General features: G+C 43.0%; 2 protein-coding genes across 6 annotated transcripts in view; one reads left to right on the forward strand and one right to left on the reverse strand.

Annotated features, from left to right (window-relative positions):
• kiaa1522 (KIAA1522 ortholog) overlaps nt 1-6,767 on the reverse strand; it is a 42,973-nt gene extending 36,206 nt beyond the window's left edge. For all 3 annotated transcript variants that reach the window (XM_023344780.1, XM_023344784.1, XM_023344779.1), the window contains exons 1-2: nt 6,607-6,767; nt 5,749-6,144 (exon numbers count right to left, since the gene is read on the reverse strand). In XM_023344780.1, the coding sequence (XP_023200548.1) occupies nt 5,749-5,980 (232 nt within the window). In that variant the 5' untranslated portion in view covers nt 5,981-6,144; nt 6,607-6,767. The remainder of the gene's footprint in view (nt 1-5,748; nt 6,145-6,606) is intronic.
• An 8,981-nt stretch (nt 6,768-15,748) lies between these two features.
• sync (syncoilin, intermediate filament protein) lies at nt 15,749-25,222 on the forward strand. Of its 3 annotated transcripts, XM_023344788.1 has the most exons (9): nt 15,749-17,185; nt 18,417-18,526; nt 20,376-20,521; nt 21,652-21,770; nt 22,383-23,916; nt 24,009-24,223; nt 24,496-24,703; nt 24,799-24,923; nt 24,996-25,222. In XM_023344788.1, exons 5-9 carry the CDS (start codon nt 22,447-22,449, stop codon nt 25,042-25,044), a joined length of 2,067 nt encoding a protein of 688 aa, XP_023200556.1. In that variant the 5' UTR covers nt 15,749-17,185; nt 18,417-18,526; nt 20,376-20,521; nt 21,652-21,770; nt 22,383-22,446; the 3' UTR covers nt 25,045-25,222. The 3 variants fall into 3 exon arrangements, with proteins under 3 accessions (XP_023200556.1, XP_023200555.1, XP_023200557.1); XM_023344787.1 differs by lacking the exon at nt 21,652-21,770; XM_023344789.1 differs by lacking the exons at nt 15,749-17,185; nt 18,417-18,526; nt 20,376-20,521; nt 21,652-21,770 and having other exon boundaries at nt 22,454-22,546; nt 22,668-23,916.
• Nucleotides 25,223-27,980: the final 2,758 nt, after the last annotated feature.

A 27,980-nucleotide genomic window follows, 5' to 3' on the forward strand; every position in this document is an offset into this window, starting at 1 on the left:
TCATAGAAACTACAGTGATGCTACGAGACGTTTTAGAATGTTTTGCCCAGCACTGATTTAGCCCGGCTAAGGCATCTGCATTTTTATGTGGTTTATAATGATGGCACCACCTACTGGTATGGAGTAAATATTACATAACATTTTCAATGAGTCCCACAGACAAATTTAATTGAAAAAAAAATATTGGTTCTATCTAGACTTCATAAAAGTGTGGTAACCAATAGTGAATTTGTAGAACTTTCGGCTAAATGTGAACCGGATTTAAGAACTAAAAAAAACAAACAAATTTTAGGACAGATTCTCCAAAGCTGAATAAATAAAGACAAACTTTCAACCATATCTTCAAAAGATATGATTGAAAGTTTGTACATGCAGACTCTTTCTTTAAAAGCCATTGCCACAGTAAATGTGATCAGAGTTTGAAACGTGTATTTTATTTGCGAAAGCACATTCCAAAAAAAAAAAAAAAAAATCATTGTTTTTTTTAATGCCGCTAGGCCACTGTTAGAAGTAGACAACCATCAAAATGGCTCTAACCATTTTTCAGTATGTTTTGACATTTGCCGTGCCACACCCTGATGAGGGCGTGTTTTAGATTTACTCCAATCCAATACACAACCTTCACCGTCTTGGCCTTTAAGGACGATGAATGTCTCGGTTTTTATTGTTGCCTTGCTGTATTCCTGCCACAGTAACGCGTTGCTGGGAGACATTTACCTAAGAGCTGCACCTTCAGGTCTGCGGTGATGGATGAGGGTCGGCGGTATCTGCTTACCCAGGTAAAATTACCTCTCTCATTGGCTTGCCGCTGTGTGTGTGTGTGTGTGTGTGTGTGTGGTGAATGATGGTTGCACAGGGACATCATGGCGGGGTTGCATTAAACTTGTATACGCCGGCACACTTTCGGTCGCTGCCCTTAGCCTGCCAAACTGTATTAAAGCCGCTCTGAGTTGTGGCCTGTAATAGAACTAAAAGCTATATACAACGTTGTCTGCGTAATGAGACGTTGGCAGCTCCGTTGCTCCGCCAGGCCCTGTAATCTGCATTACAGTTTGTAAATCTACACACCCCGGCCGTGTTTTGTGATGTGGCAGCCACACACATGCACGTAAGGAAAACCCAAGCAAAAAGGAATGGCATGCATTACCAGCACGGTTTTACAAGGCCTGCGTCTGTGACACACAGAGCAGAGCCCTACGCGTGCAGGAGACCATGTCTGAGCACACGGACGCGCACGCGGGAATGGGAAAGTGACATCAGGATCCGAACAGCGCCATGCGTCACGTAGCAGACAGTCGCAGCGCTTTCTGTGAAAGGCCTTATGCTCGGAGAGGTGATGTAATGAATGCGGGCGCCGCCCTGAAGCCCCGGCAATATGCGGCTGACACACAAACACAGATACACCCGCTGATACAAGGGTTGCACCCGTCCACGCGGGGACATCCGCGCTCGCGCCCGTAGCTGTCAACGTGAAGTGCAGAACAAAACACTTTCAGGTGCAAATTGTTTAAAAAAAAAAAAAAAGTAATAAGTTTGATGAAAACGTGAAGACTGCGAGACTTGTAGGCGTGTGTGTGTGTGTGTGTGTGTGTTTGCTCTGGGAAGTTTCTCTAATTAAAAAAGCATTGAGAGAGTGCTTCCCTAAGAGTCCTCTTTAGGCTGAATAGGGCTTTGTGATTCGTTGTAATCTCTCCCCTGCATCGCATAACTCTGGGCCCAATCTGGCATCCCGGCCGCCGTGCATGCGCGCGCGCGCACACACACGCACGCTGACGCGTTCTGCCGCACGGCTCAGAGGAATTCAGCACGTAAAAACAGACCGGACAAACTGAACAGGACCTTCGCCGTCTAACTGATGGATCAAAGCCGGACTGCAGAGCGGGCGCATCTGAGGCAGACGCGAATCAAGACGTCCAGCGTTGACAGGAGGAGCAGCAAGTTGGCTTCACTGAGATTCAGGGAGAAACGAATGTCTGATCCGATTTGAAAAAGTAGAAAATCAGCAACACAAACACAATTAAGTTGACCATTTTAGTTAGTTCATGTAACAACATGGCAAGAAAAATCTAATGTCCTGCAAACATATTGGACACTCAAAAGGGAGCCTGAAAGAGTTCAAATCTCTAAAGTACAAACTTCACCAGAGTGCACACTTACGCAAACTCTAAGACATTCTGGTGAAAGGGAACATGTCACTGCGGCATTGTTGATGGCTGCTACCACACTGTACATGTGTCCAATTTTCCAAAACGCCAGTTGGGACTGAGCCACTTTTTGCCATCTCTATGTGTTTTGTGAAGAGGTCAATCTACTGAGGCGAAGGAAAAGTCAGCCAACCTCTTTAATATCCCTGTCTTGCTAAGAAATGTAGCAACCACCCTGCATCAGAAGTAGGGGTACACCATCCCTCCTTAATTTCGGGTGATCGGCAATCGGCCGATACTGAAATGTGAAGGTGATCTAATCCATTGATCTTATCTATTTCCACAAAGGTCTGAACATTAGCCACTGTCCTCTTATTGCTCTGCCATAAGAGAAGACTGACTGGCCACAAGTTCTGTGGGCTTTATTTTTGAAAAATCACATCTGTGTGGCGTATTGCTGTCTCCCCTTGTGATTATGAATGGTCAAAAGCAGCTCGGAGTCTGGACGTCTTTGTAGTGATAATGTACAGCTTGCATGAGGAGGCCATTCTAAAAGGCTCACACACCGATGACCTGACATTCCTGGGTTTCGTTTTCTGCTGGAGAGCAGAATTCAGAGTTTGACCAATTATGGCAAGTCACCCAGATCCTGAAGAGTAAAGGCAACCTGACACTATACTATCACCATGTCTAAACGCTAGCATGGTGGGGGTTTTTTTATTTACTCAAATGCTGTTTGTTTTAGACCAGCTGCAATTGCAAAAAAGTTCTCCCTCCGTCTCATCAGTCCATGTAATTTTTTCCTAAAAGTCTTAGGAAACACGTTGTGTTCTTTTTGGCTAGAGGGAGTTTTGGCCTCAGAAGTTTCCCTTGGATACTTTGGGTTAGAAGTTACTTTTGGTCGCCGACGTACTCTTGGAGTAACTTCGGAAGGATTTCCACACCCGGGAATGTTCTCCACTGTTACAGTTTTCACCATTTATGTGTTTTGGCTCTTACTGTGGGCTCGTTAGAGTCCCCAACTCTTGGAAATGACTTGGTAACTTTTACCAGACCAGTAGATAGATGTCAATAACTTTGCTCCTCATCTGTTCTTGTATCGAATGGCGTGTCTCTGTATGACATTGTTTAGCCTACGTTATGTTGTCGGTGAAGTTCTATTAAAGCAATTTCTTGAATTTGCAAGTCAAATATTAAACCATTTCAGCACTGATTCTTTTATTACAAACAAAAACAGACACGAGAGTCAGAGAGTCTGACGTTCTCCAAAATGCAGTGCTATTTTCCGTGTGCCATTTTCACTGCAGTCAAGAGTTGCTTTTGTTCTCGCTGGAATCCAACCCTCAGAAGACCTCCAGGTCTGCAGCGTTGTAGACCACAGGCTCGTAAACTAAACCAGAAAAACGTGTTTAATTGCCTTATTTTCTGATTCGCCAAGTGTGGGGTAGTGACATTGGTATGGGTAGATAGGTCGCCTAAAACCACAAAGAAGAGGAAGCGATACAGATCGGTCCTCTATGTACAAGCTCAGCTAAGTTGGACAGGAAAGCAGTGAACGAATTCTGGGGTTCATTGAGTTGAACCAAGTATTTTAATGCAATGTTTCTTCACCTAAATCTAAAAATGACTTCAGGGAACAAGCTGGAAGTCCTACATACAATTTGTCCTATTTGACTTTGGCCTCTTCAGTCTGTTGCCTGTCATGCCTCTTGACGTGTTCTCAGGCTCACGCTGGAAAAATCCCTGACACAAAATGCCAAAAAAACATGGTTCCCACACATTTTCAGCATCAGCCTTTGACCTCTGCTAAGGATTTATTAGCACTATTAAGTTATTAAACTATTAACTAGTTCAACTTTGGCTTCTAAAGGAGACGCTGTCTGTTATCCATCCAGAAGGTTGAGGATACTGATGAATCACGGAAGCCCGTCGTTTTGGTTGGACAAGTCAATAAAAGTCCTGAATTCATGACAATGACACAAACACACACACACACACACACACACAGGCACACAGGCACACGCAGAACGACAAGAGAGAAAGGGAATACTACAGGGATGGAACAAAAACAGGAAATGGCGAGTGTGGGTAATCTCTTTGCTGCCGAAAAAGCAAACGCACCAGTAAACAGAAAAAAGGGGATTAGACCCCTGAGTCGCATCAGTGAGTCACTGGCCAAAATACAGATGTGTAGACTGATGTCTTGACCAAGAATAAATCCCTCTTTACATTTTACCAACACATTCCTCAGATATAAATCATCACCGAGAGGGCTGCGATTAAAAGAAAAGCCACAACAAAGTTGCCAGAGAAACGAGAAAGACTTAAAATAGCTGATCTACAAAAGAAAAAAAGTAACTGCTACAGGAACATCAATGACGAGCTGCGACAGACCATCAGTGAATGGAGAAAACCTCCACAGGCGTACTTCCTGTCAGCCAGTAACAGTGATAAGATTCAAACGTAACAGTTCCCTTTGTGTCTAACCATTTAAGAAAGAGATAAATTGTGTGTGTGTGTTTTTAAGCAAAATCTTTTTGTGAATTGTGAAACTTTCACTAACATAAAAAAAGACAAAACAAACAGGTGTAATCGTGGATGTGCCCAAAAAAAGCACATTTTCTCCATCTTATTTATCTCACCGAAGCCTATACACCTATATACTTCATAAGAGTCACTTACTAAAGTTATTATAATAATAATCAATGGAAATGAGGGAAAAAGTAAAAGTATGTCATTACCTAACAGATTATTTATGAAATGAGAGTAGAAACAGACAAAATGACAAAGTTTCGGTCTGGAATAAAAGTGTAAAATGGCAAAAGGGGCCTTAAAAAATAAATATACAGGCATCTTTCAATAAATTTGACATGCGTTCTGATGCAGCTGTCTGACTTGAAGTACCTTAGTAAGCATTTAATGATGCTAAATGTTATGCTTTCATGAGCTCTAAGTGGAAAATCGACATAATTTACAGATCTAATGGCCTGACAACATCAGTCTACATAATTAACCTATAATCTATACAACAATGCGTTTCAATAGGTGAACTGACGTACTGAAACAGATTAACTTTTGGTATTGATTGACCTGTAGAGAAGTATCATAAGACCAAACACGATGACCTTGAAAATAATTTTTTTCCCCCTCTTGGAATCATTTATGTGCAAGTGTTTCCCTCCATCCATCCGTTATCTTACACCCTTAACCCTAGTGGGGTTGGGAGGGGTGCTGGTGCCCATCTCCAGTGGTTAACAGGTGAGAGGAGGGGTACACCATGGACAGGTCACCAGTCCATCACAGGGCAATGTGCAAGTTTTTCTAGTACAAAACATAAAAACAAACCGTTTTACCCCTATGAGAAGAAAGATTTGGATTTGCTTTTTTCACCTTCATGCTGAAAATCTGCTCCGTAACTTTAACGGCAGGAAGAGTCCGTGTTGAAGTTTGCCCTGTGTGTGTGTTAGCCGATGGGGAACTTTCTTAATTTTTTTAATGTTTCCAACATTCAAAATCGTCGCAGGTTTACAACACCATCATGACACCGAAGCTGCAGTGAAGTGAAGCATTTACAGAGAAGCGACGGCATGAGAGGGACACTAACCCTTCGCGGCGTCGTGGTTGAGAAGTCCCGGTTTATTATCCGCCACCCCGGTGGGAGTACGGCTCACCCCGTTGCCGAGGTTCTTCTTCCTCCGGCTCTTCCTCAACCAGCTGAAGGCCTGTCCCAGGGAGCCTCCCGACTTCTTCTGTCCACGCTGAGCCCTCGCCTCCTTGGCTAAGATCTCAGAGATGTCCCTGGGCACCAGGTCACCTGTAGACCTCCTCCGGGACATTGTGAGGTTGGTCCCAGTGGGTAGATATCTTCCCCCCCACAACACTCCCTTCAGTTGTCTCCGCTTGGAACGATTCACCGGGTGCGAAATTTCTCTCCAGGATTCGATGAGAGTCACTCTCTGGCCTCTCCCCTGGTGTCAGTTCTTCCTGACCGTCCAACCACCTGGGATAACAGTGAGATCAGCAGGATGAGACACACAAAGTGGAGCCGGAGATGGAAGGCGTAGGGAAGGGGTGAGCGAGTGAGACGTCAAGAAGAAGAGCTAGAAAATAACCCAGGCTGAGGGGGAAAAAACAGACACCAGACTCCAGCTGCACTGCGTTGAGCATGCTCCCGTTGTCCAGCTGAAGTTTTCACATCCCTCCCACACCCATCCTGCACAGGCAAGCCAGATCTTTGTACCGTCGCATTTGCGAGCGCACATGCGGCTCAAACAAGCAGAAAAGTAACTGAGGATGAGCTGGAAGAGCAGAAAGAGAGCGAGGAAAAGCCTGCCGTTTGACTAAAGCAGAATCAAAAAGGGTCAGAGTCGACTGTGTGCTTCCTCTACCTGTCGTTGCAATCCAAACATGTTTGCTTTTGCTGCATGACAATCTGCAAAAGACACTATCTTAAGCAACTTACTCAGCGAAGCGTTCTGTCCTCTCCTTCTGCTGCTCCTTGCTTTTTTTCCCCCCTCGGCCAGAGAACAGCTTTCCAAGGGATAGGCGAGTGTGCGTGTGTGTTTTTTAGCAGAGTGAATGAAGCTGCATGCTCTGTGAAACAGCCTGTCCCACCCCTCTGCCCGAGAGCCAGCCTCTCCTCCACCCTCTCGCGTTGCTGTTTGCAGTCGGCCCCGCAGCTCCGGCGCTGCCTGCTTCCCTCCACATTCCAAACTGACTTTTTAGCTTTTCGGTGGGTTTTTCCTTCTGCGCTTTTTGCACGTTTTTGCGCCTTCGCCTTTTGAATTCTTTCCAGTTACGGTGCCAGGCGGCGGTGTTTGCTGATTTGAGATTGAGTTGTGCATTTATTTTGTGGGAGAAAAAGAAAAGTCTGAATCAAATATATCAAGAAAACTACTAGATTACAATTGAGATGTTTAGTTTTCCTGACGCTGTCCCCTGACCCCATGCAGCCCAGAGGAAACCTGACACCTCTTGTTAAATGTGACACACACACGTAATTAGGGAGACAGGTAGGGTGAGTCACAAGGGGCCAGTTACCTGTGAGTCTGTCATGTTTTGCTTGCATTCATGTTTAAAGCGAACTTTGTGGAAGAAATCTGTCATGAATTACAGATTGCTCTGTGGAATGGGGCTGGGTGGGTGGGCTGGTGGGCAACGACACCAGAGATGAGGGGGCTGGAGGCAAGTGGTTACTGAAGCAACATGGCTGGTTTGATTACAATAGATAGATAGATAGATAGATAGATAGATAGATAGATAGATAGATAGATAGAAACCAGAGTACCTTCTTCGACCGGTTTGTAGTAGTTGCATTTCCATTGGCCGTATCATTGCACAATTTGACATTTTGAATGGAATCAAAACAATTTCTACAAAAAGCTTTGGCTCTAGGTTGAGCTGTTTTCTGTGGGCAAGTATCGAAATTGGTTAACTTCACTAAACTCTAATGGAAACACTTTTTTTCCGCCACGTCGCACGAGTCACATGATCAACAACCGGATGTTGCCGCTGGCGCTAAACCACGAAGAAGACGACGACGACGACGACGACAGGAAGTAGTTGGAAAGGGCGGGAAGTGAGGGAGATCGTGGCGGCGCGTGTTGTTTAATGACTTGTCGCGTGAGTAAACTAATTGCGTTTCTTATGTAATGGAAACACAGCGATTGAGAAATTGTGTTTTCCAACATTAGCGGAATACCAACAAAGTTTTGCACGCTTTTGCAATGGAAACGTGGCTTGTAGAGTTTCCTGCATGGAAGTCAGAATCCCAATAGCTTGTCAATTCTTAATGTGCCAACTTTTTGGCTGGAGTGAATTCCACCTTTAAGCCAATGGCTATTGGAGATAGGCACCGGACCTTGTAAGTACAATTGGCTATAGACAATGGATGGTTGAATTCCTGCTGTAACACACCAAACACTTCCTATTTTTTGTAAAAGCAGCGTTTGCTAAGGTGAAAACTCCAGCAACACTTAAAGTCCTAAAAAAAAACCTACTTTATTGGGATACCAACGTGTTTCGATTTGTGGCTTTCGTCAAGTTGTGTGTTGGCCCTTCAAGTGTTGCTTGAGTTGTCACCTCAGCAGATCTGTGACCTTCTCCATGCACCGTGGGACTGGGTGAAGTTGTGCCAGAAACATTTTGAAAAGCTGAACTTGGTCAAAGACTAATTGGCTCCGTCTGCGCCATCTTTAGCCGCCGACTTGTGGGTCAATGTCTTCATTTAGCTGCTGGGATGAGGCTGCAGATTACCTGTCCGTCGGGATTCCTGGGCTATTTCTGACACATCGCCTCAACCCATTACTGTCAGTCCACCTTCGAGGCAAAAAAGAAATCTTCCAACACATGGATCTCATATGGTTCAGGTCGCCTCCTCTCTATCCGATTTTTTTTCTTCTTTTTACTCAGCATTAGCCAGAAGCGGTTTTTGTCCTGTTCCATTGGCAAACAATGGAAAACTCTGAGGAAGATTTTCGGCCAAGAGAGAATGAATGCACTCTGTGTCCATTATGTCCCTGTTAGATTGGGGTGACGGATCGCCATTCTGCTTCCATTTAAAGTAATTAAAACTTAATTAACTCCCCCCATGTATCAGACCTGTTGGCAGGTTATGAAAGTGAGATGATTAATGACATGTGAGGATTCTGACGTGAGTTTTTTTGTTTTGCTTTTTTGGTCCCAGTGTGTGTGGGAGAGCGTGGGGCGGGACGACAGCGGGCTCGGTACTGTAAGCGGCCGAGCTGGGGAGGGGTTAAAATGAGTCATAGCTCCGTCGACTTGTGTTTAACAGACTGAAATGTTTAACGTTTCCATGGCAATAGAGAAGAAAACAGTCATCCTCAGTGTGTCTGCTAAAGGTCCCTCTGGGAATGTGTGTGTGTGGAGAGAGAGGCACAAAATCATTAACCCATAGAACACCGTGAGCCTACTGGGGAATGTATCGCCAGTCACTCCTTAGGTAATCGGCTCCTCTTTGCTACAATCACAGGGGATGCCTCTTTACAAGCCTCCTTCCTGTTGGTGGAGGATTACAAGGTTGTACGTCATGCCATTTGGTCAAACAATAGCGATCGCGGCGCGTCGCCCGAACAGCTTTTCAAGTTTTTCAAGCTGATTTTAAGGTATTTCATTGGAATTCACAGTTCTGGAACAAACAGATTTCTCCATGATCACAAATTCTAATGGAAGATGTGGGTTACATCAAGACTGACCCTCTCACCCTGCATTTTGCTCCATGCATCTTCTCATCATCTCTAATAAGTTTCTGCAGTGCTCAAAAAAGTGGTTCCACAGCGTGATTCTGCCATTACGTTCAACTTTTGCACGTTTTTGTACTTCCCATTTGGGTCTCTACTACTTGGTTTCTTTCTTTGTTTTTTGGCAATAAATCCACGTATTTTGGTGTAGAGAAAATGAGCCATTTCAAAAACGTTGCAAATGTAACGTCACAAATCAGCAGACACTACCCTTCGCCTAGCAACCCCAGTGGTGCTCCAAAACATTTAGTCGGCTGGTTTTACCACTGTATGCGCTGCACAATGGCTGCTGGAAAACATAAGCGTTTTGTCCTTGACTTTAACGTCCAGAAGCCACTTGCTGCGTTCTTGCTGATTGTGCACGAGGCTGCACTTCTGCTTTTCAAACATGTACGATTGTATAATTGAGCATCTGTTTGCAGCCATTTCCATATGCGAGTTAAACCGTTTGGGTTGGGAGGAGAGGAGGCGTGGCCAAGCAGCGTTTTTTTTCGGATTTAAAGTGACAAGAGGCCCTAAAACGGCTCGTTCTGAAAGGAGCTCAAAATAGGCAGAGCTGAAAAAACTAAAATCTTGTCTAAGGATAATTTTCCATAGGTAAAATAAAAAAATAAAAAAAAGGTAAGGAACATGTCTTGTATAGCCCATAGACCTAACTGTTCAAGGAAGCATAACAACTTTTAAAAAGTTTAAAGTTTTTTAGAACTTTTTCTGTAAAGGTTAAAAAACAACTTTACAGAAAAGCTGTTTTGGTAACACTTTATTTGACGGGTTGTGAATAAGACGGTCATGACACCGTCATAAACATGACATAACACCTGACATGAACACAAGTAAGTCTTCATGAATATTTATGACTGTTGTCATAAAGTGTCATTCGGTCAATCATGACACTTTTAATACAAAGTTGACATTATTCGTTTACTTTTATAACACTATCTGTTATAAAAGTATTACCGATTAAACTGTAGCTTTAATAACATAAAGCTACATAATTTTTAAAGTCTAATCAGTAACACGTTTATAACAAATTCATGTCGGATCGTGATTTCTTGGTTAATGTCAAGTTGTCGTAACAAAGACATTTTGAATAATGTCAACTTTGTATTAAAAGTGTCATGATTGACCGAATGACACTTTATGACAACAGTCATAAATATTCATGAAGACTTACTCATGTTCATGTCAGGTTGTTACGTCATGTTTATGACCGTCTTATTCACAACCCGTCAAATAAAGTGTTAAAGCTGTTTTCATATTTTTGTCCCATTAGTGTTTATTTTGGTTTTGTATGATGGATCAACACAAGTATTTCATGATTGTAAGCTGAAGGGAAAATTACAAAGTGGAACAAATAGTAGCTCAACAAAATATTCTAATATTTAAGTTAAAAAAACCCATAAAACAACAGACATCTGGGATGGCAGAATCTGCAAAAACTTAAGTGAATTTTGGAACCTGATCTGGTTTGACTGACTCGGTTGAAAGAGAGCGACCCAAACCCTTCAGGAAGGGACCTGTGTGTGAGACCATGTGTGTTTGATGGGACTCAAAAGCAGACTGCAGGCAGGAAATCCACGCTGCCGGCCGGGATAAGCCCCGCTCTCTCAGAGCAGCATTGTCATTCCCGGCCTGCTTTTGTCCCGCGACCGACCCAAACAATTCCCCCCTGTGCTCGCCTCGACAAACACCACGGCGCCGCGTCCAAACCGAAACACCAGCATCTGTTTCGGCTGCGCTAATTAAACGCTGGTGTTCAGTGTTTTACCTCCAGTAAAAGCGGGCAGTGTGTTATTTATAGCGCGGAGCAGCAGAGAGGACGGGAGGGGTGGAGAGGAAGGTGAGAGGAGAAATGAGGGTACAGCAGGAGAATTATGGCTGTAATAACAGTTTTACGAAACAGGGAGAGGTCCATGCTGAGCGGTGGGAAAGGAGAGGGGATTCCTGTTCGTCTGACCAAACCCACCGGAGATGACGGCGGGTGCAGAGACGTTTAAACCACGTTAAGAGCAGATACAACTGCCGAGTAAACCGAGAAAGACAAAAATGTGTCAGAATTTCTTTGTTTGACATCTTAATTCACTAGAGCAGAGCTTTGTGAGAAGGAGTTGGAGGAAAGTACGTCAAAAATCAGCATTTAAAACTGAAGTTTCAGAACAGCAATGACAACAACGACTTTTACAACACGTGACTCCGGTGGAACGTCACGGAGTCACGAGACTCATCTACCTCCTCCGGAGTGGTCGACCCACAGTAATCACCATCCAATACTGAGCCCTGAAGAGTGCAGACGTGACCTCCAGCGTGTCCTCTGTGACCACGGGCCTCCATCTGGACCAGACACGCTGACTGTTTTCCCTGGGATGAGTTCATCTGAGATTCCCCCTCCAGTCCCTCCACTCTCCTCTTCTCCTCCATACTTTGTTTTTTAAATTTTCCCCTGTAAAACAAGTTCTAAAGAACTATTAAAAGCCAACATAAATAAATTTGACGGTTTAAATTAAGATGGATAGACATGTATCAAATATCTAAACACATTTTTTTCAATTTACTTTAATGGTCGAAATTTATTATTCAGTGAAACAATTAAATGGGAGAGTATAATAAAAGTTTGAATCAATGTGTTTATGTGTTTTCCAGGCACATGGTGTCATTTTATAGCGTAATCAAGTATCTATGTTTATTTCAGTTGGTATAAAAATGATATATGTACCAAATAGGAACTTGAAAGAAGCTCTGCTTTCTAATTTGATGCCTTGAAATTGGGCCTCTGTCTCTTTAAAAACTCCAGCTCTTTCTGAAACCCCCTTCAGGAAGTCATCACAGCAGCGCTCCTCTATTAACCCTTTAGGAACATTTTTAACAGCGTTTCACTGACAGAACATCGTAAGCTCAGCTGATCACTGAGGCTAACCAGCAGCAGTTAGCAAACGCCGCCAGGCGCTTGCTAACTGCCGCTGGCTAGTCTGAAGGAGCTGAGCGGTCAACACTGCCCAACACACCGTACCGCCGGTGTGTTGGAAGTTTACTGAAAATGAAAAACAAAAACAATTGAAATAACGTCAAAAATTTTGGAAAACTGGGATATGAAAGTCACATGTTTTGTTGTGCTTCATGGGAGTAGTTTGGCTCAGCATCCAGGCAACAGAGACAGTTTGTTCATTTAATATCTTAATATATATACAGTACAGACCTAACGTTTGGACACACAGTTGTGTCCAAACCTTTGGTCTGTACTGTATATATAAAAGAAAGAACTTCATTTGTGTTTTTTGGGCACTATAACTTCAATCTGATCAATCATCTCGACTGTTGATGGCAAGGATTTGACCATGAAGTCCTTCTTTCTCCAGCTGTTGTTCCCAGACAATCTGAAGGGTAGAGCTGATCCTCTACGTTCCCCGCTTCCAAGTTTTCCCTCTCGCCGATAGAGGAGGAGCTGGTGAGTAGGACTCAGCCTGCGATGTGTTAAAGCATCAGCCGCTGGACCCCCACAAGATGTATGTCAAATTTTTTTATCTCTTTCCAGCTGCAGGAACAAGTTAATTCTAGTCGGTGCAAGTTCACGGGGCCCCTGCCGAGCTAATAAGCTACGCGACAAGAGATGTAAAGAGCTGGATAAAGTCAGAACTCCATGTTTTGGAGCTGAAATCCATCAGTTGTTTCAAATTGAACTGAGAAGTATTTCCCAGAATTTGGAAAGCAGTCTGAGCCAAACCCGGCCAGCTGCCTGGAGCGCCATCTGCTCAGCGACTCGCACACAGAGGTTTAAATCCACACCTTTGTGCAGAGTTCGCCACAAAAATCAGAAAATTCCCAATCCAATGCATAAAAGTCAATTTGCTGGGCATTGCAGAAGTTGTTTTGTTTCTTTTTTTTTCCAGCCCCTCTTTACTGGGGTTTCTAAAAAAAAAAAAAAAAAAAAAAAAAAAAGTGTAACCAACTTCCTTCAGTGAAAATCCAGCTGATGTGCCAAAGGGTTTTGAAGTTTGCTAGAGAACATTAGGGAACATGTATGGAGCTAAATTGGGGTCAGGAGAAAATTTAACTGAAAGAAAAATGTTTTGAAACTGAAACAAATGTTCAAAACTACTTTTCAGATTCAAGTCTTGTTTTAAGTCTCAAACATATTTTCCACTTTCAGATCTTGTCTTTTTTTTATTTTCAAACTTTTTCTTCAGTGAGTTTGCTGGTTAAAGTACTCTAACGCTGAAGTTGAATTAATTTTGCCAACAAACTTGTATAATGGACAGACGTTTTTTACATTTACTCCATATTTGTGTCGTATGTTTCTGGACTCATCTGTTCTCTTTTTAACAGTCACATCAGTCTTTATACAAAATAAGTGAAACTGAACTGTTTGCCTGTTATTTTCTTGTTAACTAGATTGTGCCCCGACTTGATCATTTTGATGTAAATTACTAGTTTTGCTAATAATTACCCTAAGCAATTATCTACACCAAAACCAGATGTGATGTTGCACAACACTGAACTCGATACAATTCTTCTGAAAACATGGGAAAATATTCAAATGTCCCTTTCAAGGCCCTGTAGAGGCAAAGACAAGACATTTTCTGACATGAGTGCGGGGGGAACTTACATGTTTTCCTAACAGCGCTGCTAAAAAAGTCAAAGTATTTTTGCAGCAGGAATTTCTGAGAGGGTGTGGTCGCCGCGGGGCTGTTTGGGGGCTGGACAAAAACAAAGCCACTGCCGCTTTCCAACCCTCCCACCCAGACTGCCCCTCTATTTGTCTCCCTCTGCCTCCGTCTCTCCTGCTTTCCCCTGTTCAGCGACCTGTTTTCGCTCTCTGCAGCGGGTCGCCCGGTGATGTCACCATCAGGAAGCCTGAGGTGACCTCCCGCCGTTCCTGTAGCGCGAAAACGGGGGCCGGGACTCGCCGCGCCGTCTCATTAAGGTTGTTAAAAACAGAGCGCCGATCCTCTCCGGTCAAAAACCGCTTTCAAATAAGGACGCCGGCACACTCAAAGTCTGAGGTTGTTTGTCTTTTTTTTTCCCCGGAACATTCTTGGCCGCTCCGCAAATGTCATAAAACCCACTTCATTAAAAGATAGCAGTCACAATATCTACTTAAGTATTTTAAGCAGCATTTACAGCACGCCATTAGGTATCCCGCTCCGGCGAACTGTACTTTCAGAGACGCATCGGGTTGTGTTTCTGCGCCCACGCTAGACGATGACTCATTACACTAACAGGCCGACTCAAAATGTAAGCTTTATGTGTTTAGATTTGAGGCGAGTGTCTCGGGAGAATTTTAAAGCTGCAGATGAAACACGGGAGAAAATGAAAATAGTATCAAGTATGAGAGTCAGATCGTTCGGGAAAGACAATATTGTTTTGATTGATTGAATGAATCCAAAACTGTTGAGACGTTTGCCTCAACATACATACACTTGGCAGCTGTAACAAGTTACATTTTTTTTTTTTTTAGGTTTACCATCATTTTTAGGGATGTGTTTGTGAGTATTTCTTCCAGAAATCCATTTGGGTGGTCAGGCACTGACGAGCAGCAAGGATCCGTACGAAGCGAGAGGCAGGAAGAGCTGGAAACTGACTCGGATGAAATGGAAGCGATATGTGTAAGTGAGAGTGATTGCTGGCATGGGAAACAAGTGATACTGATTAAGTGTACTTAAAACAGCTGTAGAGGGAGCTTAAATGGAGGAGCTGGAAAACACCAGGAGAACATGAGGTTCAGAGGAAGAACACCAAAACAAAACCAAGCGTGACTGAGCACCAAACGAAGGTCTGAGGCTGAGAGCTAGAAAGCAACAGGTGCTGCTAGAAAAGCAAAACGGTATGTAGAGAAGTGCAAAGCATAAAGAGACTACACTTGAAAACCAACACAAAGAACATAAAGTACAAAACAAAGGTTTCAGAATGAGCCCAATGTTCATGACAGACCAGGATAAGCATCTCTACATGGACCTTTTTGCATTGTAACAGGAGCTGCGTCTCCATTACAAACGTCCACAAAACTTTGTCGATATCCCGCTAATGTCGAAAACACACAATTGCGCAATTGCAATTAAAACCACACAATAAGTCCTGCCATGCCATCATCCTCCTACCACTTCCTGTTGTCGTCTTCGTCTTTCCACCAGCAGTAACGACTGCTTGTTGATCACATGACTCATGTGATGCGCGGAAAAATGTTTCCATCGCATTTATTTCGAAACAGCTGAAAAGATCACCTCGTCCTCGTGCATAAACCTTTTATTAAAAACCTTGACTCCCCGTCCATGTTTTTTTTTTTTTTAAATTGGTGTGTTTCCATTAATCAAAATTAGTTTCGTAATTCCAATTTCCACAATTATTCGGTCAATGGAAACGCATCTAGAGTCATGTTGGAACAGGAAAGTGTAATCCGCAAACGGGTTCCACGCAAAAAAAAACCCTCCAACCAAACAACATAATGGTCTCCGCCCACCTAACTTTACACTGGGCACAATGCCGTCACCAAGCAAGGTTTATCTGGCAACCGGCAGACTCATCCATCAAATTTAGCCAGATAGTGGAGCGCGATTTATCATACCAGGGAATATGTCTTCATGCTTCACGCCATTATATTGGACACTTTGTACTGGACTTGGCAGTGTAATGCTTGGATGGTCGAGGAAACCTATTCCACGGATCTCTCTAGACTTCTGTCCCCTTCAGTGTTCTGTTGTTTTAGGTGGCCTACCACTCAGTGGCTGAGTTGCTGCTGTTTGCAGAGGCAGTCTGCAAACCTACGTGAATTTAAACACTGGTTGCCATGGTGTTGACTGACACAGGTAGACTTCATTCCTAATGTTGCAGTTCATGCAAAGTGAGGTGCAGGTACAGCACCTGATTGACCAGCATTCCGCAACACTGTTGCTGCTTTCCCCGCAGCCACAAGTGTTGCTTAAAATGTCAAAACAAGCCTGTCAAACTTTCCTGTATTTTAGTATCACAAACATCTTCTCGAACACATGATTTACGGTTTGTCTCTCATGACTGAACAAAGGAGATGTAATCTTTTCCAGTTTTCCCATCTCCTATTATCAGCCGTTTTCATCAGCTTGTGCAACGTCTTAAAGGTGACATGCTGAACGAAACGATTGTTACAAAAGATTCATGTGATGAAAGAAAAAAAGAGTCAATCAACATCTTAGGATAAAGGCCGCTACTAAAAAGGGATTCCTGCCAGAAACATCCCCACATTTTGAAATGAAAATGAAAGCAAGCTTCTGGTGAAAGAGTTGGGATCATTAGGAAAATCAGTGCATATCCGTCAGAGGAAAAACAAAGGGTCGGCACCATTTCAGCAAATTAATAAGTGATCCCTTTGGACTCATAAGCTCAACATGTCCAAACAATGGGCACCTAATTTCAAAACGACGAGTGCGGCTGATAGTTACGTAACAGAAACTCTCTTATCGAAATAAACACCAGACAAGCTCTCTGTCATTATGTTTCTCTAGGCTGTAGAGTTACACTGCTGCAGAAATTAGGCTGGACGTTATGAGGTTGGCTTTTTGGTTCTGTCTTTAAAACAGAAAACCAGCTAGCTTTAAGGGAAAGCTGCATAGAGACACTTAAGGAAGCAATGTTCTTCTGTTGCTCCTCAAGTAGTCATTGGTTTGCCGATAAGTAACAAAGGCTGCATTTCAGTGAAGAACTTAATTGTGAAAATAGGATTACAAAACATGACTGTGAATCAAAATGCTAACGCTTTTGGCCAGTGACTGCTGGAGATTGGCACCAGCTCTGAGGAAACACCACAAGGATGGGCAGGTACAGACGGATGGATGGATGGATGGATGGATGGATGGATGGATGGGTAATTATTACTGCTTAAATTGACTAGTATAATACAGTGAGATCACCTTTCAACATTTGTAAACCGATAGTGTAGTAGTAATAATAATGCTAATAATAATGCTACCACTACTAAAAATAGGAAGAACAGCAGTGGTGTTTTAATAATGCTTTACATAGAAAAAATAAAGAAAAACACAACAACAAATAAAATTCAACAGCATCCAATTTAACTGGTACACCTAAGGGTTAAAAGGACAGGGCTCAGTATTGAGCCTGGGGGGTCTCCGTAGGTAATAGGAAAGTGTTCTTCCTGAAGCAAAACTATCAAGTTTGGTTAGGAGTGTCTTAAATCAGTGATTTACCTAAACAGTGAAACTGGCTCTGTAGCCTGTTCAGCAAGATTTCACACAGATTTTAAGCAGCGGTTAAATCCAACAGCCCAAGAGAAGTGAGATTACAAGAATCTTGATTTATTGTTAAATCAATCAGCAGTTTCAAAAGAGCTGTCTCCACGCAGCGTTTGACCCTAATGCCAGATTGAAATAGTTGATGAAAATTGTTTTTATAAAGATAATTGTTTAACAAATTCTTCATTATTTTACATTTAAAATTAGCCTGTACTTACTAAGGTTACTGTTATTTTTTTTGTGTGTTTTTTTTAAAGGAAGCTTTGGGGAAAAAATGTCACGAATGGGGGAAAAATTCCTCATTGTAATGACTTTTTCAACAATTCCACAAACATGAATTTAAATTTTACCAAAATTTTTGATGTATGTTTAAAAGATTTGAAATATATATATATTTTTTAAAACAAAGAGACGTAATTATTCTTGTGAGCTCCACATGTTGAGACCACATACAACCTAAATAAAGCAGGAATCAAAAAAGGCTTCATGCATTTGAACAGTTCAAAGAGCAAACTATTTATGGACAAGCTTTAGAAGACATCTGGGGGAAAAAAAACAACCTTGTTTGCTTTGAAGTTTTGCTCCAAAAAAAAAAAAAAAAGTGGGGCGTGTTGAATAAAAGCACACAAAAATGTATCTCTTATCTCTGATCCCATGCCTGGATTGCAGCCACTGATGCCCAGCATGGTGACCTGTATAGGTGGTCCTCCGCTGAGCCAATTAGCTGGGCGGCTCCAAAAATCACAAGAGCTTTGAAACGATAACAAAGTCACCTTTTGTGCTCTCCATCTTTGTAGTAAAGGAAACAGGAGTTCAGCGATATGTTACGGCTCTTTGTGTAGCAGCGACGGGGTGGGAGGAGAGGAGCAGCAGAAGGCGGAGGAGGACACACTGACAGGACGCTCTGGTGAGTTTGGACAAAACTGTAGATTGGAGCAGAAAGTAACAGAGCAGTCCAAAAGAAAGTCCAGCATATGGCCTGTCTCAGCGGGACACTTCGTCCTGAACCACAACTCCCCCTTAAATCTGTGGTTTTCCCAGTTTTCTCGGAACACACATGCGCTCCCTGCATCCTTTGCTCAGGAAATGAACAGGACAGAGTCAAAAAGAAACTAAAGAGACTTTGCTTTTTGGTGGCAAACATGACAGGGAGCAATCCTGAAATCCCTAAATCCCAGCGGCTGTGTGGGTGTGCATCATTACATATGTGACGTGTTGTCCATTACATCATGTAAATTACAGTCTCCCGAAGCCCAGACTTACTAAATCACCAAGGTGATTTGGTCAAGAGGGTTGAATCAACATTACATCTCGTCCTATGCCTACAGGGAGCAAAAATGTTTTCATAGAAACCCTGAGTCTGTATCTCCAAAGGATAACGGACGTTTATTTACAGGCTCTTGACAGCAGAGAAAGTACATTTTTAAAATAGGGTCAGTAATTTGTTACTGAAAACATGCAGGAGAAATCTACCTGCATGTTTTTTGGGAAGCAGAGGTTTGTTTTCCAATAAAATTCAACACCAACTAGTGCTGAAATTTACTGTTCAGTCGTGAGTTCGATACATTTTAGAAGCAGTGAGTGTTTTCGAGGATTAGATTATTCCCTGCTATGGGAAACAAGTTTGTTTCCCACAGCAGGTGAGATTAAAGTTTGCACTAGTGTGCCATCTAGTGGTCTTTGAATGTATTGTCTTATGCAATCAAGCAACAAATTCACACACCAAATTAAGAAGAAATAAATCCTACTGAAAGCATGTCCAGATAGTGTACTGTGTGTAAACTCAGTACTTGAGGCCGTTGAGGCTCCTTTTTGTGTTTGTACCTGCTGGAGCACAGCTGCCTTCGTCTCCTCTGTGTTTTAAAATGTCCTGGTTGACGACTAATAAAGAACAATGAAGAATACAAGAAAAGCAGTGGTCAGACACCAGCGTGACGTGGCTCCCCAGATGATCACTGAGTATGGAAATTTCACACTGGACTTCCAGCAACTTGGGTTTTGTGCCAACCCACTTCCCAGAGTCTGAAACTTTGATTTTCCAAACGGAATGCAAGATGTACTTTTATATGACCGGACTTTGGACCACTGGACTGAAACCACTGTTTCGTCCTTCTATGTATTATATACAATATATGCCTATAGCTATAATATATAGAAATTCAGTGAAGTTAGACAGACCAAAGTTTATTCATATTTCTTTTGATATTCCAAATATTTTGGATGCATCTGTAGATCTGCCCTGTCTCAGTGTAGCTGAACTTATTACCCTCTGCATCATCTCCAAGGGTCATTTTTCACCATCTCTACTGCGTACTTCCTTGTATTTCCTGTCTTGTCTGGCGAATTTGTGAGGTCAGAAGTTTAGGTGAAAACCAATCCTCCCTCGGGAAGTACTGTAGTCACAAAAGTACAGGCAGCTATTTAAAAACTCCTCGATAATGACGAGGCACGGCTGGAATCCTGGACCGACGCTCTTTCGTTGGAAACGTGCCTCCATTGCTCACATGTGTAAATTTACACAACCACTGAACAACTTACAAAAAGACAAATTTAATCCTTTAAAGAATATATTCTGTTCAATTATTTTCCTCTGTCAGGTTGAAACAATGTGCTCCTGTGTGTCTTTCTCCAAATCCAGTGTTTATTAATAAACCTAAACATGTCTGGGGTCGTCATGGTCACACATAGCAGCACGGTGAGTGTGAGGGAAGAAGGAGGTCGGCTCAGCTGTCTTTTTCACCCTCCCCTCCTCTTAGAGTTCATCCGCACCCCATTCTCCCGCTCATTCCCCAACCGCTCAGCTCTCTTTTGTCGTCTCAACTACAAACTGTCCAACTCCTTCCACACATTCACCATCAGGAGACGCCACACTGAAAAAGGACCTGGGATATATATGCTAATTGTAAGTACAGTTAAATTACAATTGACATTTTGTGGTTTGACCAGGTTTGAATTTTGATGCTGACAATGTTCTACTGCTGCAAAGACAGAGGACAAGCAAAAAAACATCATATTTTACAACTTTATAAACATCAGATGAGGGACTTTTACTGGAAAAGTTTACATTTATGTTTACATCAGATGTAGGTCACTAGTCCCTCTGGGTGCGACGCAGCCTCTTGTCCACATCTGTGCTGCAGCAAGACAGACGGTCGCTTTCTTATCCTGCTCAGAGTTTTCTTTTTGTAAAACTTAAATGTGATGCTAACCAAGAGAACAGATGTTCTGAACAGACTAGAATCAACTTGAATGTATCCAAATAGCATCGTGCCCATTCTGCCCCACTAACTTCTGCCTTAAAGACATCATTGACTCAATCTAGTCAGTTTCCTCTTAGACTTCTAGACAGTCTTAAATCTACAAAAACCACTACAATATTTAAAACTGGAAAACAAACATACTCGTCTATAGATAGACACAATGACATGTTATGGTAACGCTCTTGGACGCATGCAATGCCACTTGCTGGAGTTTCACAGCTTCAAATCCATCAGGCTGGCTTTAGTACCCATGGCATTACAGTGTTTATATGTGAAATCATGAATAGGCCTGCCGAGGCATGTCCAAACATTCCAAAAAGCTTTGACGCCTGGACACCTGCCCCCTGACGAGACAGCTGTCAGTAGCCTGCCATTTTCAAAACTGCTCTCCTCCACGGACCCAGAAGTCCCCATGGCATCACAGCTTTCAGCGTCTCGCCATATTAGCCTAACCCCTCCGTTAACAGGTCATCAGTGTCAGCGAGGTATATCACTGGCATGATAGAAACATCTTCATAAAATAAGTACAGCTGTTTTCAGTTTGAACGTAATAAACAGAATGTTCTGGCACTTGTCTAAAACACGAGTCAGTGCAAGATCATACGAGTAACAGCATTTACTTTGTAAAAATAAAAATCAAAGAGTGTGAAAACCAAAGAGTTTGAAGTCCATGTTCCTCAGAATTGGATCTTAGATGCTTTCTGGACATCTCTGTGTTACTTCCAAAAAGAACCAAGACAGATGGTATGGAGTCAATCTGTCACTGTTGCAGTTATGAGACACCAAGCAAGGCACTGACAGCAGAGGAAGACATATTGAGGGTAACCTGGCTTCACAACTCAATGGAGCGATGCAGCGTTGACAGGCACTGATGTGACCACAGGACTTAAGGTAAAAAAGAAATGGCAAACTTTTAATGGATTAGCGTTCAGAATTCATCCAAATAGGTTTCACTTCATACTGCCTGTAGGTCTGTCAATTGCTTAACTTATGAGAGCTCACATGTGCATGGGATATGGTCAGCTGGATTAGGTCCACCATTGGCTACGCACTGGCAACTGTCTTAAATATTTTACCTTCTTTCTTGCCATAGAAAATAGGCAACAAACTGTTCTGAAATTACCTCGTCTTTGATAAGGATTGATAAGGATTAAAAGTCACCTGAATGATCCAGAGAAGCAAAAGAGCCAAAACGTCTGCTCATACAGAGGCGTTCCTGCTTGCTGACTAGGTTGATGTCTTTGATTGTCAGTGTTTGGCCCACTGCAATCATATGAAAGTACTAGTCAAAGAATATTTCTCTGATTTGGCTCATATTTTCACAAAAAAACAAACACGTCGGTCCATAATAGTGTCTCTTACCTTTCAGCTGAGGTGTTATTTACCAAATATTAAGACTTGCTGATGACCAGGTGATTTGCTGACCAGGCAAAACCTTAAAAACTGGAACCTTTTATTGTGATTTTTGTTGTGTGCCTGACATAGTCCTTACTTCTTGTCAAGGGTTGTTGCAGGACCTAAAGGAGAGCACTTCACCAGAACAGAGTAAAAGAATTTGGCTAACCCAATGGAAGACCAAGAGGAGGACTTATCTACTGGATTTGGGCCACTCTTTATCAGAGAAGAACAGGGGGATACAGATGGAAGCATCGTGGAACAGAGTGATGGTAAGCAAAACCCCAAAGGGCAAAACTTCACTGGAAAACCGGGTAACCAGCCAATGCCGTACCTACAGGAAATGGACGTCTTACTGAAAAGTTGTGAAAAGCTTACAGGTATTCCTTTTAGATCACGCCACATTGAGGGTTACTCCGAAGCAAGTCTGAGTAAGTCCAGTTGGAATCGAGGCAAAGAGGAGATCCGAACAGAAACCCATGTCGAAGCAAGCAGTTCTCCTCAAGATAGCAGTTCCTCCTGCTACATTGACACACATATGGACCAGACTGAAACAAAAGCCGAACGGGCAGAAATCCAAAACTTAGGCACAATAATCCACAGGCATGGGACGTCTTATCACTCAGAGATGCCTCTATCCTCAGTTGGCAACAACCTGAGTGCCAGCATGTTGGAGTGTGAGGGCCAGCTGTTGGGGATCTTGGCCATGCTTGAAAGTTGCATGGAGGAGGCTGGCATGGAGTTTGAGCCACAAGATCGGGCAGCAGACGCAGGCCAAGACTATGTGCACATCAGAAAGGATCCACAACATCCTACTGGTACAGCCCAGACCGAGGATCAGCCAGAGAGCCAAACACTGTTGCCAGTGAATGCTGATTCTTTTGGCAAAGGCAATAATGCTTCAGAGGCTGGTGAGATTGGAGAAGCAATAAATTCAGCAAGAAAAGGAAGCCCACATGATCATTTGGTTGATTGCTCAAAGGAGAGACCAGAGAGGCAAAGTAATCTTGTAGTAGATCAGAGGCCTGACTTCTTGTTTTCAGATCTGCAAGTGCCTCTGGAGCAAGCAAACCAAGATCCAAAGGTCTGTGGGGAAACAAGCACTGGACAAAGGTTCAATGAAGAGATTGAGACTATAGAAGACATTGCCAAAGCAGGAATAGATGACAACACGACTGAAGAGAGACATAAAACTGATCTTGAGTCGGACATGAATAGATTGAGGTCTCAGATGGAGGACTGCATAGAGGAGGTGCAGCGGTTGGAGAAACGGAGGAAGGAGTTACTGTTGGAGGTGCTGCTGCTGAGAGGGCCCAGAGACAAAGAGGATGTGGAAAGGGGAAGTAGGGACGAAGAGGAGACCGAGGAGTCGATTGACAGAAAAGCTGTGGAGCTGTTCACTATTCTCAGGGCAGAAGAGGAGGGAAGGCGAGATGAGAGAAAAAGGGAGATTCAAGGCCTCAGGGAAGAGAGGGCAGAGGAAGAGAGGAAGACATGGAAGGTGAATCTGGAGAGACAGGGACTGCAAGACGAACTCAGGAGGCTGAGGAGGAAGCTGTTTACTGTGGCAAGGGACTGTGCCCAGAGTCAGGCAACACTAAACAATCAGCGCTGTGATGTGGAGTTACTGAAGACGGAGGAGGTAATACCACCACCACCAGCAGCTGTAGATGCATCGCATCTTTTAGGAAACACTGGGTAAAAAATGTTTAATCCCTCTCTTCCTTTTCCCAGGAAAAGTTGAACTCTTTGGTGTTGCAGCTGACAGAGGAGACTTGTCAACTCAGATCAGACCAGCAGGAACAAGTGTTGGAGCTAGAAGCAGAGCTTCAGCGCAGAAGCTCCGGACAGACCTCCAACCCTCAGGAGGACCTGACTGAGTGCAGGAGGAATTCCTGTGAGGACGTCCAGCAGTACGTCCAGGGTGGGCTGAAAGCACTGGAAGACAGGTGCTGTCACGGTCATTGAATGCTTTGAGTGCATGAAAATACTCCATTCAAAAATATCCATTCCTGATTTTTCTTAAATTACCGCATCTGAGTCAATAAAATCCTTATCAAATATGGACATCAAGGGCAGTGAAAGTTCTTGATCCTTAAGCAACTGTTATTTAAATTATGCAAACCTCTCAAATATTGTATTTATTCACTCTTATGCCATTCATGTTCTGTGTACATTGACACTGTGATGACAAATTGGAGTTGATATATTGCTCGCCTAGATACGAGCCCATTTTGGAGGCACTGCTGAAGAGAAAAGAGGCAGCGGCTGGTGCCCTGGTGAAAGCCAAAGAGCAGTCCCAGGAGCTGAGGGTCCAGGCCAAACCTCTGAGGGAGGAGATTCAGAAACTGGAGCTGGAGAGGACCTGTTTGGAGGAGAGACTCAAACTGACCGACATGCAGAGGCAGGAGGATGCAGGTCGCCACAAGGTAGGCAAACTGTGCTTTTTGAGCATCTCTGAAAACTGGCGCCGGCATTCCCTTCAATGGATTGTCTAATCACTGCCCTCTGACCCCCTCTTTAGGAAGCTGTGCGTTTTCTGGAGGAGAGAATCCGAGAGCTGAGGACAGAGCTGGAGATTCAGAAGAGAAAAACAAAGGACCTGGAGGAGTTGAGAGAAAACCTCACCAAGCAGCTCCTGCTTTACAGGTTCTTCATTGTGTTTCTGTCAGTTTAATATTAAGGATTCAAGGATCTAACCTGGTTGTTGTCTTTCTGTAGGACACCAACCGAGGTCCACCACAGCTGTGATCAGCAAGGAAGAACATGATCATGCTTTTCTTTTTGGTTGGAAAACAGCCTTGTCATTTGTGTTGTGATTTTGAATTTGCAAAAGAGAGTGAGCTTCATAGATTTCAAGTACGCACTTTACCCAAATTGTTTGCCTGTAAAGTAGGACGCGCCATGCAGGAAGGTTTCTGTTTCGAATAAAGGCCTGGTGTTTCTAACAGTGTGAGTCTGGCTGATGACTTAATGTCTCTCTAAAGAACAGAGAGTGCTTCTTAGGCTTATAAGGGCAAGATTTTTGAAGAACTAAACAGTGCGGACCAAATTAATAGAGTGAGTGTGCTCAGGAAACAGGAGAGCGCCGATGTGCCAGGACAGGCACTCATCTCAACACCGCAGAGACGAAGCTGTAGCTCTTTAGTGTTAGATTAAAGACTTGTGAGCATACCTGCTGGGTTAGTAAGGTACTAGTACAGCTCATAGTGGAAATGTAGACAAGTAGGTTCACTGGCTGCTTAAGGAAATTCAGTAAAATGTGGACTATGTGCAACATTAAAATGCTGAACATAAAAATGGAAAATAAAAACCTAAGTGGGTACCTGGACTGCTTTAAAACTGAATTTCAAGGGGAAAAAAATCTTTTCACAAAAATGTTTTTCGCTCAAAGAATGTAGGTGAGCAAGTAGGTAAATAAGAACGAGGCAATGTTTGAATCTTAAAAGAATAATGCATGCAAAGTTTTGGTGTAAAACTGAGCAGTAAACAAACATTATATATAATAACTGCAAAGATACATTGGATAACTACGGAAGAGAATTAGGGCCGGATTAGGCCTCTGAAAAAGACCCCAACTGAATTGTGACTTTAATCTCAGAAATCTGACTTCAGTGGCCCTGATCCCCTTCTGTAGATAACCTAGAATATTGTAATCTGATGCAGTATAATGTCAACCACATTTTCTTCTCATTTAAATTCCACCAAACTGTTGAATTTATAGTGTTGTATTATGTTTTTGTAGGAACAAAAACATATTGAAGGTTGGTAGCAGCAAGACACAAGAACTGTTTGGACGAGAAAGGGGAAGAAAAGAGCGCAGGTGTGTATGGAGAAGTGTTGTAGGATATTTACAACATTAGGAGACAAACGGGGAGATTGTAGATCACTGAGCGGATTTGCCATTTACGTTTTACAAAGGAATTTTAAAAAGCCTTACCTGGCTGTTAATACAACGTGCAGCTCAGCTGCTGCCGAGTTACAGAGATGCAGGAACATGAAGAAAAAAAAGTGCAGGAAATATTGGGACATGTCCACAGCAGTCCTTCAGGAAGTCACACGCCTCAGCTTTTTGAGGACAACTTACATTGGTCAATCACCCCAATTTACATCATTTTTTTAATCTGGGGGGAACCGGAGCACCCGGAGAAAACCCCCCACTAACACGGGGAGACCAGACAAACTCCCACAGAAAGAGGCGCCCGGTTGAGAACCAAGACGTCTTTTCTGTGAAGATGCAGCGCTATCCACTGCATCACCGTGTCGCCCTTTTTTTTTTTTTTTGGTCTAAAATATGAGATGTAATTTGGGGTTTTGAAAATGGTTCAGGACTGACCTGGACCTGGACTGACCTCTAAAACAAGCTTCTTGCTTTTCTCACAACAAATGACTTCTCTTTCTTTTTGTTGTTCTTTCCAAAATCTGAACCGTTTGCAAATTCAATTTTCTAGAAATCAATGCTACTGGTTTTTTTAGGACGATTTACATTGGTCAATCACCAAAAGTTACATCATTTTTTTTTTTTAAATCTGTGGGGAACCGGAGCACCCGGAGAAAACCCCACACTTAACACGGAGAGAAAAGACACACTCCCACAGAAAGAGGCGCCCGGTTGAGAACCAAGACGTCTTTTCTGTGAAGATGCCGTGTTAACCACGGCATCACCGTGCTGACCTTTTTTTTTTCTGGTCTAAAATACGAAATGCATTTGTGCAAAAGCACACGGTTCAGAAATTAACTGGACATATTTTCTGAGTCGCTTGATTCTGAGGTTTTCTTGCTTTTCTTCCACTTTTGTGGTTTTCTGAGCCCCAAACTGTGTCGAATCCTTTTCCAAAGCGATTTCTTTTTGTCAACTGCCTCCCCTGATTCATCTGACAGATTTTCCACACGGCGCTCTGTCACTTCCCTGGGTTCCATGTCACTCAGCCTGTCTACCACAAAGTCACTTCCGTCCTTGGGAACATGAGGAACATCACGGTCTTCTGATAGGGTTTGCTCTAAGAGAAGGCCCACACTCAAGGACGCAGGGTCAGAAATGTTATTTACAGAGGTCGTGTCTTTCTCATCTGGATCTTGCCACTTTGCCACTTTTCGTCCGTCTCTGTGTTGACGCCCAGTTTTCATTTTTTCCTTCTTGGCTTTGTAATGAAGCCCACAGCCGGAGTGCCGTCGTCGGAAGGCAGTCAGTTGTTTTTCTAGATTGTCCTTCTGAGTTTGAAGCTCGTTGATAATCTTCTGGTCATTTGTCACCTTCTCCGAATAAACCCTCATCTCTTTATCTACACTCTGGTTGAATATTTCTGTCTGATCTATTAGAGCAGAAACATTACTCTCATATTTAGTTTTAAGTTTCTGGTAAGTAACTAAAGCAAACTCCAGAGTACTTTGAAGATGTTTTATTATCTTATTTGATTCATAACGCAGGAAAGAAAACTCTATTGCCTTTCTCTGATCCAGATTGTACTTTTCTGCTTTTAGTGTATTGATCAGTTTAACAAGGTCATCCTTTGCTTTTTCCAAATGAGTTTCATTCTCATGACTCATTTCATCTGGATAATTCTCCTTTTCCTGTCTAGCATCTGATTCATATCTCTGCTTTAGCTTTTGGTAGGAACCCTTCATCTGCTCCAGCTCTCCCTGCAGACATTTCTCTCTTTCCTTGCAGTCGTCGATCTCCTTTGACATTTTCTCTAGCAGATTTTG

The sequence above is a fragment of the Xiphophorus maculatus genome, chromosome 13, assembly GCF_002775205.1.
Source record: "Xiphophorus maculatus strain JP 163 A chromosome 13, X_maculatus-5.0-male, whole genome shotgun sequence".
NCBI classification, from domain to species: domain Eukaryota; kingdom Metazoa; phylum Chordata; class Actinopteri; order Cyprinodontiformes; family Poeciliidae; genus Xiphophorus; species Xiphophorus maculatus.